This window comes from Gadus macrocephalus, chromosome 4, assembly GCF_031168955.1.
Source record: "Gadus macrocephalus chromosome 4, ASM3116895v1".
NCBI lineage: Eukaryota > Metazoa > Chordata > Actinopteri > Gadiformes > Gadidae > Gadus > Gadus macrocephalus.
This window is the reverse complement of record NC_082385.1, coordinates 29,513,699-29,529,670: the sequence shown is the minus strand read 5'-3', so window position 1 is coordinate 29,529,670 and position 15,972 is coordinate 29,513,699. Positions and strand designations below refer to the sequence as shown.

At 42.2% G+C, this 15,972-nt stretch overlaps 1 protein-coding gene across 1 annotated transcript in view; it reads left to right on the top strand.

The window, feature by feature from the left end:
- Positions 1 to 15,972, top strand: part of LOC132455183 (uncharacterized) — an 82,804-nt gene that overhangs the window by 53,214 nt on the left and 13,618 nt on the right. The window contains exons 6-8 of the mRNA XM_060048975.1: positions 12,339 to 12,629; positions 13,421 to 13,678; positions 13,981 to 14,052. Of these exons, the coding sequence (XP_059904958.1) occupies positions 12,339 to 12,629; positions 13,421 to 13,678; positions 13,981 to 14,052 (621 nt within the window). The remainder of the gene's footprint in view (positions 1 to 12,338; positions 12,630 to 13,420; positions 13,679 to 13,980; positions 14,053 to 15,972) is intronic.

Here is a 15,972-nt window from a genome sequence, read left to right as displayed (position 1 = left end):
CATGTATTCTGTGTGCATGTATTGTAATGTTCTTCTTGTCAATCAGTGTGGGGGCGAATCATTAGGTCAGCTGGGGGAGGGCCTTGGAAGAACACGAGGGTGGGGGCCTGCACGTGAGTGAGACCGTGTTGGGGGTTGCCGGGGTAACCGGGGTTTGTTTTGGGTGGGATTTCTGCCGTTGGTTACGGGTTTCAGTGACCTGGTTTTGGTCCATTAAAAGTTCCTTCAATTACTAATTGGTTTGTAGGTGGGCGTGAGTCTGACGTCACCGTTCACCGGTATAGCCTTCTTGAATGAATGAAGAAACGTGTGAACATAATTTCCTGCAGCTCAGTTCAGGCAGCCGCCCAGACAACGCACACTTCCCGCTTTGACCACAGCTATAGCCCTAGATAAAGAAATCAACAAAGCAACCCCCGCTCCTACAGTTACCCCGTCAGCAGCTAATTTCTCCTCTTGTGACATGTTGATATAACGTTGGACTATTAACATTACAATCAAACGTACGCTTCCCCGAGAGGTAGACCTATGCCTATATGCTGACAATAATGTGTTATCGAAATTTAACGTAGCCTATTAAGGATACGTTTCAATTAAATGTAGCCTGTAATCCAAGAGGTAGCTTAAATAAATAACAACAAAAATGTTGAGAACGAACCTATTTGCAATATGTTCAATAAGACGTAATCAGGGACAAAATAACGTTAAATTAAACGTTTCCCGAAAGGGAAATATGCCTTAATGACAATAATGTGCTATACGTTGACATTTAACATATTTGGAATACGTTTCAACCAAACATAATCCTAGAGGTAAATTAATGGCAAAAAATAGGTTGACAACGAACGTATTTGCGATATGTTCAATAACACGTATCCCCAGCCAAGATACGTTTTTCAGACAAAATACGTTAAATGAAACGTTCCCTGAAAGGGAGATATGCCTTAATGACAATAATGTGCTATAGGCCTACGTTGACATTTAACCTATCTGGGATACGTTTCAACCAAACATAATCCTAGAGGTTAATAAATGGCAAAAAATAGGCTGAGGACGAACGTATTTGCAATACGTTCAATAAAACGTAATCGCGGACAAAATACGTTTTATGACAAACGTAATTGAGAATGCCGAATAGTTCTCTGGGAACGTAATTTTGACGAGACAGGGTTGACAGCACAGCTTACCTCAGTAAGATGTTGTTCAGCGTTGACCCGCAACTTACAATGACACTAAGTAGACATGGCACTGTGAAATTCAACGTCATTTATGTTCCTGTAGCTCCCTGTGAAACAAAGTATATTTAGAATCCCAAATAAACAAATCACACCTAGAAATGGAGCACATAAGGCTGCAGATCATCAAAACTAAAAAGGAAACACAACTGCTGGACCATCAGTTAAAGGTGGGTGACGTGCCCACAGGTGGATGTATTTTAATTGTTTCAACAACAAAGGATTAACAACTGTACAACATTTGCCCTTCTAGGAAATAAAGAAGACCCCATAAAATGAGGCATATTGTCCTTCTTTGACACTGGGAAGGTGATGGGTCAGTTAGAAATGATTGAAGCATATCATCACTCTTAACAGCTCTGCCAGGCGGGGTTAGGATTATTATCTGGATCATTGGGGGAAAGAGTAGGACATTGTTCTCCTCTAATAGTGGCAATGTTGTGGAGAACCACACATGCCACTATAATGTCACAAGCCCTTTCCGGGGTGACCCTGAGCCAACAAAGGCACTGGAACCGGGCCTTGAGTATGCCGATGGTCATCTCCACTCTGGCTCGTGTCCTGCAGTGAGCCAAGTTGTAGTGTCGCTGTGGGCCAGGGTAAGGGGTCAGCAGATAGCGCTGGCAGGGGTACTCTCTGTCTCCGAGTAGATAACCATCAAACTCTCCTATGATAATACAAGATACACTTTATTGTTTCAGTTGCAATAGGAGGAAACAAAATATTGATCATAGGATATAACTATATACTGGATACATAAACTATATATATAAACTCACCACGGGCAAATCTGGCACTCAGTGTAGAAGCTTTATATCAAAGCTTTATGACATGAATAAATTATTGCTGAGACTGTTACCTGCAATTCTGTGGAACTCTTCATTGAGAAGTCTGCTGGGTCTGTGACTTGGGAACACTACAAACGTGTATAGTAGCCGTTTCAGTGCAAGTGTCATATTTCGAACAACCCTTGGACACATGCTCTGCATCACCGACGTTATACAAAAAACTGCCGTTGGCAAAAAAACGCAGTGCAATACAAAGACTTTGCTCGGAACTGAGAGCGTGTCCACGATGGGTCATTTGAACTATGTGAGGGCTGAGAATATTGTTTAGATAAATTATAGATGATGCAGAGAAACGGAAACGCTCAAACAGGTACTCATCAGAGAATGATAAAACATCCAATCGGGGTCTATCCTCTCCCGACGGAGATTTCTGCGGAGTATCTGCGCCTCGACATCAACTGGCTCTTCAATAAAAGGACACGCCATGCCTGCCACTGCCTTCCGTCTGCAGGCTTCAACTTGAGAGCAGGAGAAACTCAGGGTTAGTTGAAGAAAACCTGCTATCGAGCAGGTTAGGTTCACGGAGTATGTTGCCAGGGTAACTGACTCAGAGTAAAGCTGAACTGGCTTTGTGAAACTGAAAAACCAGAGTTTCTCTCATCTCAGGGTTAACTAACTCCGAGTTTTCACTAAACCTGCCTTCTGAAACGGGCCACGGGTCATATTGCTGTTGGTTATGTTTAACGTGATGATTATGTGCTGTGCAAATAGAAGATATATTATTCAAAATATACCTACTGTAGGCTAATGATAATTGTGCCCCCCTATGCATTTCATATGCCCCCCTTTAGACTCGGTCTGGCGACGAGTCTGCATGGACCTATCAAGAAAGGTCGAAACCGAAAGTAACCTAACCACGGAAGTAGGACTCCCAAAGTCAGCATTTTGTATAGGCGGAGGCTCACCGCTGGCGTTTGGGTTGTTTTTAATATAAGTAGTTTTGAATACATCGCTTTTAGGAAACGGACGAAGACATGAAGTTTTCCAGTGCTCTGTTATTGTTGACTTCAGCCGTCCTGGGAGTCAGACCCTCATCTGGTAGGTGGCTGCGGCAGCACCCTGAGCCACTCCTCAATTCCTCACTCAGCCTCATACAACAATAACTTTTAAGAGTTTAATATGTCGGTTATGTTGGTGATCATACGGATACGAGGGGTCGAGGCAGTGTTGTTGTCGTGTCGTATGTTAAAAACAGGGTTTCGTCGTAGTAGGCCACGGCTGTTTCAAAAGTAGGCATAGAGGCCTACTTCCACATTTAAAGTAGCAAGCGGCAAAGGGCGTACTCACACTAGGCCATCTGTACTGTGCCCAAGTCAGTTTCACACCTGTACCGTGCTCAAGTCTAGATCGTTTGGCTAGTGTGAGCCATACTCAAGTCCACTTCAATTCCGTGGCCTGAGCAGCACATTTCGAAGAGGAACGCTCAGGTCACGGTACAGATGCTAATGAGCCGACACGCGCACACGCAGTCGGTTACGCAACCTGAGCTGGATGACGTATAGTCAACACATTCTCACTCCGAACGCGTCGATTTTTGACGAACGGTCAGTGACTTCGGCTTCAGTTTCTGACGCCAAAGGGCAGGGGTGGACTGTCTGGGACAGAAAGTCAGCCCTGGCATTTTCTGTCCAGACCAGCCCACTACATTATCAGCACTAGGGGTGGGACGAGATGAACGGGAAGAAGCCTGTATGTACTTGATTAAAACAATTTAATCAAGTACATCCATCCGAATAATAGTACAACACTGTAAATAGCAGTTGTTGCTTTTTACTGTTTTTGTTTTTCAAGTTTGTGTCTCTGGTGCTGCTGACAAAATAGATGTGAAACCCGAACAGGAAGTTAACAGACCTCCTGTGGTCGCTGCATCTCCATCACCCATATCTACAGATCTATAAAACCCTTGTTAAATATCACACTTGATCCAACGCTAAATTCTCTCTTGCAGTTTTTATTCTGTGACTGTGAAAATCTTTTGGTGTAAGCCCAGCATTAGTTAAAACCAGACTCGGACAATAATAACAAAATATCCTGACAAATAATCTAAATAGAAACATATTACAGACAGTAGCAGCATTAGAGCTGAAACTCATTTGTTTTAACGGTGACTCAGTCATTATGAAACCATAAATAGAGAATTGAAAAAATATATATTATCTATAGCTGTATGAAAGTCTAAGAGATGAATTACAGGTTTAAATATATATGCATTCTCATATACATGTATGTGCACATGTATGTTTACATGTGCACATACACGCATGAGAATGCATATCTATTCAGACCTGTAATTCATGTCTTAGACTTTTTCACACGGCTATAGGTAAAAAAAAATGTATTCTCTATTTATGGTTATAAAAACGTACTTCCTCGTCCGCAGCCAGCAGCTACACTCCTCACCAAATTCATGACTTGCAAAAAAACTGCAAACAGAACTTGTACTCAGTATCTGTGTACTGACAAGTATATGTTGCCAATAGCCATGTAGCCTTTTTTGATGTAGTGACACTTGGTGACAAATTTATCTGTCATGAAGGATGACTTAAGTCTCCAAAGAGCCCCAAGGCCTACCTGCATAACTGTTAATTGAACTTAAAAGATATGCAGATGTTTGAAATTAACATCAATATGAAAATCTTCAATCAGGAAATAATCATAATCAAACCTTTTGTTTCAATCTGAGACAAAACAAGTTGCATAATAAAATCACAAAGTCAAGACGAATCTCTCTCTCTCTCTCTCTCTCTCTCTCTCTCTCTCTCTCTCTCTCTCTCTCTCTCTCTCTCTCTCTCTCTCTCTCTCTCTCTCTCTCTCTCATCATAGAAGAACTTCTAGCAGGTCAGGAAAACCTGTTTGACAGGAGATGATGGTAGCAGAGAATATAGGAGACATTCATGAATTACCAATTGTCATTTTATCACACATAGTATGTTTCTTCACATAAACCTTTAAACATACACATATTGCATTCCTCCCACCACATGCAATAGTCATCACCTCAGTAAACAATAAATTAATTGAAAGATTACAATAAATTCAATGGCAATTAAACTACCGTAATAATTTCCTATAGGTTTACTTGTATTTTGTGCTAAAATTCAAAGTATCTGATCTGTATTTACAATACAGCTTGATTCTGCATCTCTATTTACAGCTCATGAGTCCGTGTCAATGTTTACTGTTGCTATGGCAACAAGAGACTGCTGACTTTAGCAGATGTTAGCTAGCTTAGCTAAATCATCTGAACAATAATAACCCATAATATCACAATTCGGCATATTTAAACAAAATCAACCACAACTACCAACAGTCACAGCCCTTCAACTCTGGGCTAATATGTTGTCACAAGTATGCAGTTAATTAGGTCACATCACATTCAATGTAAAAACGTTTTCTACTTTGTTTTGGACATGTCTAAACATGTAGCCTAGCTAGCCCCAGGCTAACGTTACTTAGCATATATGCCTCCACTCGCTCGTCTCCTGGCGCAGCAGCACCTGCTGGGGTGTGGACCCCGGCACCAAATAGGTCTGTCAATTTTGAACATTTAACTTCCATCTCCAGAGGCTTAAGTCGCCGTTTTTCAGCACCACCCGGGCGTTTTCAGCTCCGTACCGGCTCCCGCGACTCCGGCCCATGCCATGAGGTCCCGCCCACCCTGGTTTGTGTTGTGATTGACAGCACTGTCAGGGCTCTCTGAGCCAGTCAGCCCATGATTGATTGACAGTGACAAACATAGACCAATAATATGCGTCGATGCTGGCAACACACTGCTAGCTCTCTGTAGCCCATTGGCCGGCCCAATTGGAGGGAATTTAGAGAGAGAGGAAAAAAGAAAACATAGCGGACCGGACCGGCCCACATTGGGTCAACGGCCCACCGGGACGATGCCCGGTATGCCAGATGGCCAGTCCACCCCTGGCGAGGAGCAGGACACGGGAGCAGACAGGCCGGCAGGGACTCGACAACATTTCGGCAGGGACTCGACAACAGGCGGGTGGTCAGATAGGCGAGGGTTCGGGAAGAGGCAGGATCAGCGTTGGAGAAACAGTTCTGGAGTTGCAGGAAAGCTCTGTGAGTAACGAGAGAGGATCTGACAGAGACTGCGTGGAGAGAGAGGATTTATATAGAGGGAGCACAGGTGAAGTTGGTTGAGCTAATAAGGTGAGATCAGCTTGGCAGGCAGGTGAACGGGAAAATCAGGAGCGGACCATGACACCATAATTGACTCTGGAGCCCCAAAACGTGTTCCATATAGGGATGGCCTCTATGTGGTCTTACTACAACCTTCAGTTTTTAATAATATATCTCTAGAGTCAATAATGGCGACGCTATTGAAATTCCTTAAGGGTCCCATGGCATGAAAATCTCACTTGATGAGGTTTTCTAACATTAATAATATGCAGTGTTTCCCCCAGCACTGCATGGTTAAGGTTGCCGCCTTTAACAACAATAGGGCCCCGCCTTGACTATCAATGTATTTACTCCAAAAAAAAATAATTGGTGATATTGTTCAAAACAATAGTCCTGCGAACTGAAACCCTCACCGAAGACTGCAAGGCAGGGGTTAAAATTAACTTTTTTTCACCACCGTCCCGGAAACGTCCCGAAAAACCTTTTGAACCGTCCCGAATCGTCCCGAATTTTTCCCATAAATATTTTGTACATTTTGAGTCGTTACTTAGGCCTACTGATAATGTAATAAAAACACAATACATTATGTTGATGAAATACTATATTTATTTCCAGATGACAAGCAACACCCTCGCAGAACTGTGGTCTATCTACGTGACCACAGCGCCTGTGATCGCAGAGCAGCAGGCTCTCGCACTGCTTGCCTCTCGAGCAGCGCGAGACTGCCTAATATGCCATCTTATGCACGCCTTTTTTGCGGCACGGTCTGCACGTTTACACTGCCTGAGGTTAATTGCCTGCTTGAGCTAGAACCCAAATTTACACTCCCGGACCCTACACACATTGGCGGTTTATTGGGTTTCATTCTGATGTAAATGCGACGGCTCCGCGGTTCAAGGGGGGGGCTTGGGTAGAGGTGTTGCGCTGTCTGCAAAGAGACAACGCAGCATATCATCATGAGCAGTTCTAACTGAAAAGAAAGGAATCTGCGAGCTGCTGACCATGTAAGAGAAGGTGATGCAGTCGCATTAAACAAAGAAAGATGGTGCGATCTACGAGAGAGACCAGAGGAACTGTCCTTACGAGGCTTTTTTCGGGATAAAAAGCAAGTGGTCAGCAAAATAAATAATATGTTGCGTTTTTGCACTTGTAAATAGTTAACCGCGCTTGTAGCCTACACTCAGACTTGAACTCATTCTTGCATGCGGGTGCAGTGGCGGTTGGTGAATTTTATTATATGGGGGGCAGAAAGTTTGTAAACCAAACCCCTGTAGGGGAGTCTGGGGCCCTCCCCCCCCCTGAAGATTTGTTTGTGTTTTTCATATAAAAACGAAGCATTCTGACAAAATAATAAAGACAAAATAGAACATTTCCTTACAAAGACGAATGGAGCCGGCAAACTAAGTTTTTACTTAATTTATTTGCCTTGTAGAATTCAGAAAGATTTAAAGTGCAAATACATCAATAATAATTGGGAATTACCGGTATACACAAGTTAACATTCTCTCTCTGTCTCTATCTGTATGTGTTTTTGTGAGAGAGTGAGAGTGAGAGAATGTGATTCTAAAAGGGGTGAGTGTGTTACGGACAATCTATTGTGTTGGTAACTTCACTCATAAATCTATCTACAGTTAAGTATGCATTTAGACAAATACGATAAAATATCAATATAATATGTGCAACCTTTTATGTGTGGTTGTTCAAGACACACTGAAGGCATGATGCCACCATAGGTTTGCAGAGAACTATATACAATATGCACACTGAAGGCATGATGCCACCATAGGTTTGCAGAGAACTATATACAATATACACACTGAAGGCAGGATGCCGCCATAGGTTTGCAGAGAACTATACACAATATACACACTGAAGGCATGATCAAGTCACAACTCAAAACTCACCTGTTCAAACTCGCACACAACGTCTAACTGATCACTGTTTTGATTGTTTTTTTGTTTTGTTTTGTCTTGTTTTTGTTTTATTTATTTCTTATTGCTTATGTTTATTTATTTTTACACAATGTCTTGTTTTTTAAAAAATGTATGATGACTATATGCTCTGTAAGGTGACCTTGGGTGTCTTAAAAGGCGCCTCTAAATTAAATGTATTATTATTATTATTATTATGATGCCACCATAGGTTTGCAGAGAACTATATACAATATACACACTGAAGGCATGATGCCGCCATAGGTTTGCAGAGAATTATATACAATATACACACTGAAGGCATGATGCCACCATAGGTTTGCAGAGAACTATACAATATACACACTGAAGGCATGATGCCACCATAGGTTTGCAGAGAACTATGTACAATATACACACTGAAGGCAGGATGCCACCATAGGTTTGCAGAGAGAGTAAGAAGATGAGTAGGCAGTGGTAGCAGAAGACTGCGTTAGCTTCTTCACAACCTGCTAGCCAGCTTTTTTTCTCGTACCAATTTGTTGAAAATCCTCGGGTGTAGGACTTTCCCCCCTTTGTAAAAATGTGTTTAATGATTAATTTTGGTCTAGGAAGTCCTGATTGTTTTAATGCCAATTTTTCTGAATTGGATCGTCGACTAAAAGGAACTTCTTTGAGCGACTAAATGGAATTGCGCACATTTGCAGCCATGTTGAAATCAGCAAGTGAAGTGACTTGATCGAAGATATCCATTCGCGCTCTTTGCTCAGTTACGTATGACGCAAGCACGTTAGGGCGAGTCCCAAATCCCCATTGAAAATGCATTGAAGGCTCAATTTCCGAAAAAAATAGTTTTAACATTAGAGTCAACGGAGAAGGCTTGGGCGATTTTCCACGTCGATGAATTCGCCCAGAAAGAGGCGGGACCACTTGAAACGCGACTTGAATCTCACGATTCTGATTGGACAATGACAGATAATAAGTCTAGAACACTGAAAACTACTTTTGCCGTGATAGAATAAAAAAAAAAAAAATCCTCTTTCTCCCAGTTGGTAGTGTGTCGCCCAAATCGCCCCTATACACCATCCGCCCCTGTGCGGGTGTCTTCATTCATAAAAACATTCGGGAGCGAGCAGAGTCTCCCATACATAGAACAATGTGTGACGCAGCGCCACAGAATCAACACTGAGCGCCACAAATTGATTCAGCTTTTTTTAAAAAACGTTTTAGCGATTTTGAAATATAAATATCGTTCCGTTCGTACATCTCCGCGTAGCAATCTTTCTCCCTGTCATTCTCGTTCACAGACGAACACAGAGACAAGCGCACACAGAGACAAGCGCGCATACATACCAATGGTGCGCGGGTACACTACCACTTATTGGATAAACCTGCGTATCATGCACACGCACTGACAGCGGATTCGCCCGCTAATCCTCTCAATGCACCTACAAAGGCAAACCCGAAGCAGCAGGAATGTAAAAAGGGATAGTGTATAGAACGCCGGTAATTATCGGGAAAATAAGCTCCTCATTTGCATTAAAGCTACAGTCACCGAAACGGCACATTTGGGGAAAGCTCAATGTGCGACTGGCTCGTAGTGGCTGTAATTCGGGAACGTCCTCAAATACTGTGTTAGGGGCCGACTAATATTTATATTAAATCATCCATAAAGTAGCATGCCATTGGACCTTTAAAAAATAAGAAGAGATATATTTTCCCAAACTAAAGCTTGTAGTAAGACCATATAGAGGCCATGCCTTTATGGAACAAGTTTGGGGTTCTAGAGTCAATAATGGCGACGTTATTGAAATTTGACCATTGTGGTCGTTGTCAGTTTTGCACTTTCTAGACGGTCCCTAAGCTCGCGGATGAAAGCCGACAGCTCATAGAAGCCAATGCAATTCACCGTTCTCTAAAGACGGCTCGTTTGGATGAAACAATGTTGTAGCTGGTTCTCTAGGTTACTACATTTAGCTAGAGGTGTCATTTGTGTCGCAACGATGTTTCATCTATTGAACCGCAAACTCTGAATCTGCCAATTTCTTTGCGACTTGACGGAAGTGCAGCTGTTAGCGTGAGCGTTGGGGTGGTTGTTTGTATCACGACCTCTGGGTGCGTCCAGCCTGGTTCACGCGTATTTCTATGGGGTCAGAACAGTCTCATTAATAATGGATGCACAGAGAAGGATTCACAAATGTATTTTGTGATTTATATATAAATTACTCTCTTCTCACAAATACATTTCAATGCACACACAAATGGATATCGGTATCTATAAATGTAAAATAAATCCATAAACAAAAATATGTTTCACAAACACATTTCTGATCCACACACAAATGTGTCTTGTTTTAAATAAATGTAATATAAATCCATAAATATATTGATACTTTTTTTTTTATTATTTGTAATGTATTTGGATTTTGTTACATTTATATACAAACTGTTAAACTTGACTTAACAGGACGCTTTTCATTTGTGAACTTTTCTTTTTTTGAGACTCTCCTGACTTGGCTGGATTCAAAAATGCATCCCCGTGGTCTTATTATAACCCGATCATTAACTAAAAGCCACATAGAAAGAGTAAAGCATCCAGCATATGATTTCACCAATGTGTGAGGGCATATGCAGCAGGGATGATCGCACAGCGGAATGCTTATGGAAAACCAGCGGACGAGCGCTGGGCGGAGATTTCAGATGCAGGGAGATTATAGGAAAATATAATTTGTCAGTTTGTCAGCTCTTTGTCTAGTCAATATGTTAACCTACTTATTTATTTATTTATTTATTTATTTACTTCAAATTTGTCTGCGACGAACGAATCGGGGGAAAATCGGGCTGAAATCTTGTAGTCTGAACTAGCCATAAGCAAGCAGCAGCAGCGCCATTGTGCGAATTCCCTACTAGACCAAACGAGACTCGTAATGGTAGGTAAAAACAATAGTTTATTATAGCATGCCATTCTGATGTAGAAAAAAATAAAAAGTACTTAAAAAGTGCTTGCATGAAATGGAAGCCAACAGCGATCGTTAGTTAAAGGTTGGGTATGGCATTTGCGTTTGCAAAAATGACCAAAAAAGAATTCCATACCCAACCTTTAACTTGTTTATCATTTGTTTACCCTTGGGCCATGGCAACGCGATTGCTACCTGCTGTAGTACTTCCATTGGCTGAATCGTTGAGAACGTTTTAGCAAGGGTCAATCAATATAAGGTTGTGGGGAGACGAAGCTCTGTTCATTTGTATAGTAATAATACAGGCTAAAAAAAAATATATACATTTATTTTTTTTGCGAAAAATGGGGTGGCCATTGGCCCCGCGGCCTCATAGGTTCCGGCGCCTATGGGTGTATAGGCGCCCATAGGCGTTTCTACAAAGTGACATCCTCCACTTTGTAGAAACCAGTTTAATCTTGTTTGGTCTTGGAGGTCCTGATTGTTTTAATGCCAATTTGTCTGAATTAGATCGCAGACTAAAAGGAACTTCTTTCAGAGACACTACGGAATTGCACTTTACAGTCGCGATCTGGAAAGTAGTACGTGACCTGATCAAAGATGCCCCCTCCCTCTCTTTGCTTAGTTACGTATGATGCAAGCGCGTTGGGGCGAGCCCTCCTGGAACCCATAGAGAATCCATACTACATGCATAGAGATCCCATACTACCAATAGAGAACCCGTACATACTGCGCCCCAAACCATAAAATTTGACGACACTGATTGACGAAATATTTACATTTTTTGCATAAAAACCGGTGCGTAACCATTAACCATTGGCTTAAATTCCAGTACGGTTGGGCTGAATGAACGGGATCTCCGGGAAGACAGCCTATTGGCTACTACACCCAAACGATAAACGTTGAACGTGAAACGGAATGCAAATATCATTCTGGAGAGTTCTAAAGTACACATTCTAAAGTAAATTGTTATTTGCATGTAATTAACACAGATTATTGTTCAAAATTAGATAGATTATTATTATATTAAATAACAAATAAATAACAGGCAGGTAGGTCGGCGGGAGGGCGGCGCCCCAGCGCCCTCTATGGACGGGCCGCCACCACGCTACGGACAGCGTGGGTCATCCTCTTTGCACCTGCTGGCCTTTGGTGTCACACAAATCCACGTTTGTCATGAATGAGCACTAAGCATGTCAGACTGCGAAATGTTGTCCAGTTTTCCGCGTAACAAGTTTTTGTTTTTTGTTGCAGCTCAAGGAGAACCTAAATATTTTGAAGTGGGAACACCGCTCACCTTGGAGCCAGACGTTTCCACTGTTCCACAACCAATCAACAGCATCAGGTGGAAGTACGGCACCGCCTTGGTGGTGGATTGGGATCCGAGCGGCCATACAGTATACTATGGGTCATTCAAAGGACGCACAACGTTGGATCCACAAACCCTGCGGTTGGTCATTGACCGTTTGACCTTGGCAGATAGCGAACAGTTCTCCTTGGAGACAAATCTTGGAACATTCGGGACTCATGAGGTTAAAGTCATCAGTAAGTGTGTGTGTGTGTGTGTGGGGGGGGGGGGGGGGGGGGGATATCTGTCTATTGGTCTGAGCCCCAAAGAAATCAGGTTTATCTCATCTCATTTCAAATACAACAAAGTCATTAGAATAGAATAGGACTTTATTGTCCAGACTTGGCCTGACATTTGCTTTTAGCCTCACCGCTGAGACAGTATTAGATCTTCATTAGTAACGTACTCGGTAGTGCAGCCAGTTAGGCTATGTTCTAAAATAGTCTTGAGGCGAGCGAACATGAAGTAGCCTGAAGAAATTAAGAATTTCAATAAATAGGAGTAGAACAAATCAGCGTCTCTCTTGAGCATGTATCTTATCATTTGGCACTGACAATTTGTGCTCCAATGGTGTGGATGTGGTTGGGTTGCATATGCAGTGCTGGGATATTCAGAATTTCAGACGAAATGTAACCCAACCTTCTACCCGCGGTTCGCAAATATGCATAGAAATGTAATAAATAATTTCATTTTTGAGGGCAGGCAGATTCTGGGTGAGGGCAGGACTTAACCGTCCATAGAGAGAGGGGCTGGTGTCCTTCACTGAGCCTCTATAGCTTTTCAGTGTACTGCAGACGAGTTTGAAAAGATAGACTGAGCAACACTAAGCACAAATGAGAGAGAGATTTCATAGAGATTGAGTTATACAAAGTATTCTTAAAGTAATACAAAGTGTGTGGTTTTATCCTCCTGACATGGGGAGATGTTACCTTGTACTTCAGGGGTGCAGATACACAATGATGTTCTGGTGTTCTTTTCACCCGACCAGGGCCCCCTCCGACGCCCAGTATAGAGACCCAGCCGCTGTGTAACGTCACTTGTGCTCTGAGGTGTACCGCGGACACCCAGGATCTGGGACCGGTCTCCTACGAATGGAAGGAAGACGAAGGAGAGTGGACCGAGGGTGAGGCGCTGAAGAATATCAGCAGTTCTGATACCCCTGAGAAGTTCTTCTGCAGGCTGAAGACCCCTGTGAGGACCAGCAACACCAGCCTGCTCATGAAAAACCCACTCTATAAACCACCAGGTATGTCACCGCTGAAGGGTCTGAAGTGATTTCAACATTTTAGGTGACTTAACTTTGTTTATAAAAATTATAATATTGGAAGACAGGACAAAAATGAATAAATTCTACCACTGAATGAGGATTATATTTGTTTAGATTGATGGCTGTCAGCGAGGAATCTTGCTTGGAGCATAATGGCACTGTATAAACATGAATTAATTAATAGCATAAATGAATCAGCATTACACCTACAATGTCATTTGACTTATGTATTAAATAAATAAAATAGAGAACCAAGCTTAACCCATGAGCCTTATTTTCAGGAGCAGTCACAGAGGGGGGAGCAGTGACAGGTCCCACTTCATCTCCTGGTGTCACTGAGGATGGGAGACGAGGTGAGCTCATATAGTGGCAACTCAAAGTGATTCCAAACAATCATTTGTTGCACTTTAAACTGAAAGCAGCTTATCAACACTAACATCAAGTGTTCTGTTTTATTGTAAGTTAAATTATAAGCCGTTTAAGAGGCTACCATCATCCTTTAGCAGGTAGTGAGCAAGACGATGTGATGGATGGTGATGGAGGTGAACAGAGTGAGGGAAATGAAGGCTGCTCTTAGGGTGAGGAGAGGGATGAGGAGGGGACGGAGTAGGAAGGGGGAAAAAGTGAGAGCACTGCAGACCAGCATGTGCCAGTGGACACGGGACCGTGGCCAGAGAAGCTCACTGATCATCAGAGAGAGACAGTTGTTTGCAGACTGGCTAGTAAAGGTGCAGCAAAAACAGACCCAACCAAAATGGCACCCAAAGATATGGAAGGAAATACGGTCCCAAATTATCTTCAGTATGTAGAGTCAGCCAATGGGGGTGAGAAGATTAGTGATTGTTTTCTTTTAAATGCGTGAGATTCTTGGTCTTTTGTGCTACATTCCTGATTGGGAGGGACACAAAGATACCTGAGACTCTTATTTTGCTGTAAACATTGTTACAGAGCCTAGATCTATTTATATACGTACGTCCACTAAATGAAATGCACAACAGAGCTTATTTCCATTTAGCTTGTCTTGCTTCATGGCCAAATATTTATGAGTGTGTCAATGGGCTATTGGGCACAGGTCAGCTAGCTGCTTTGAACGGAGAGGATCACGTTAGCGGCTCGTTCTTTGACCACCTTTAGTCCCGGTGCCTTCTAAATACGTTGCGGTTGCTAGGCCGGTCAATATGTTAAGGGGCCGTGTAGCACGTTTCAGTTGTACTCTTCGTATCTGGCCGCTAGGTGGATATAAGGTCTGTGACCTTGTTTTAGTTTGTGCTATTCACATGTAAAGAAACACAAAGATTTCCTGACTTACATGCTGCTGGGTCACGGATCAAAGTGTGTGTTATTGCAAAGGTTGCAGGTTGAGACAAAGGATTAACATTGTGTGTGAGCATGTTGATGCCATGATGGTACCTTTATGTTTCTTTCCATTTTCTCCCCTTGCAGATGGTTTAACTTTTGGGGATATTTTCGGAATAATTATTACATTATGCATTGTTGCTGTAATTGCTGCTGTAATTTTTCTGCTGAAGTGTCGTAAGTATCCATTCCATCAACTTTTTCACACTCACACTCTCGTTTAGCTCTAGTTCTCGCAAGAAAGATAGATAGCGATATATCTATCAATAGCTTTATATATGACTATAGATATATAAAAATAAATGTATATACATACAAATATTTATAGAGTTATACATATAGAGTTGTATTTATATTGATTGGAACATAGCAAAAGAAAGGGCCAAATGTCCGTCAAATGGATAGACTTAGAATGCTTGAACACGACGCGTTTCATGAATGACAAGACTACTTTTTTATGAAATGAGTGTTAGGTGTCCTCAATGTTCTCCTAAGTTTTCCTTTTCTCCCTGACCCAGGTCCAGAACATCCATTTTCCATACGTCTAAAGAAGTGGATACGTGAGTGTTTTTCGGTTAAATGTATATCTACATCACATGATCTATTCCAGAGCACCCCAGTCCCATTAGTTTAATTAGTGCCTTTTGGCAATGTTCAGTTCACCCCAGGGCCAGGGTTTAACCATGTGGTTGCGTAGTATTTCACTCACTTCCTGATTTGGATTATTCCTTCATGGAAGTTTGCGTCCTCCAGAGCCACACCGGGCTTTCTATGACAGCTGTATCTGTATAAGAGCATGTCCATGAAATGTTATTTTCCAAAGTATATTTGTAAGGAAAACATTATGGATTCCCCAACATCTAATCCTGCACAAAAGGCCAACTTTTCAGACCACCGTCCGGCTCACGTTGATGACT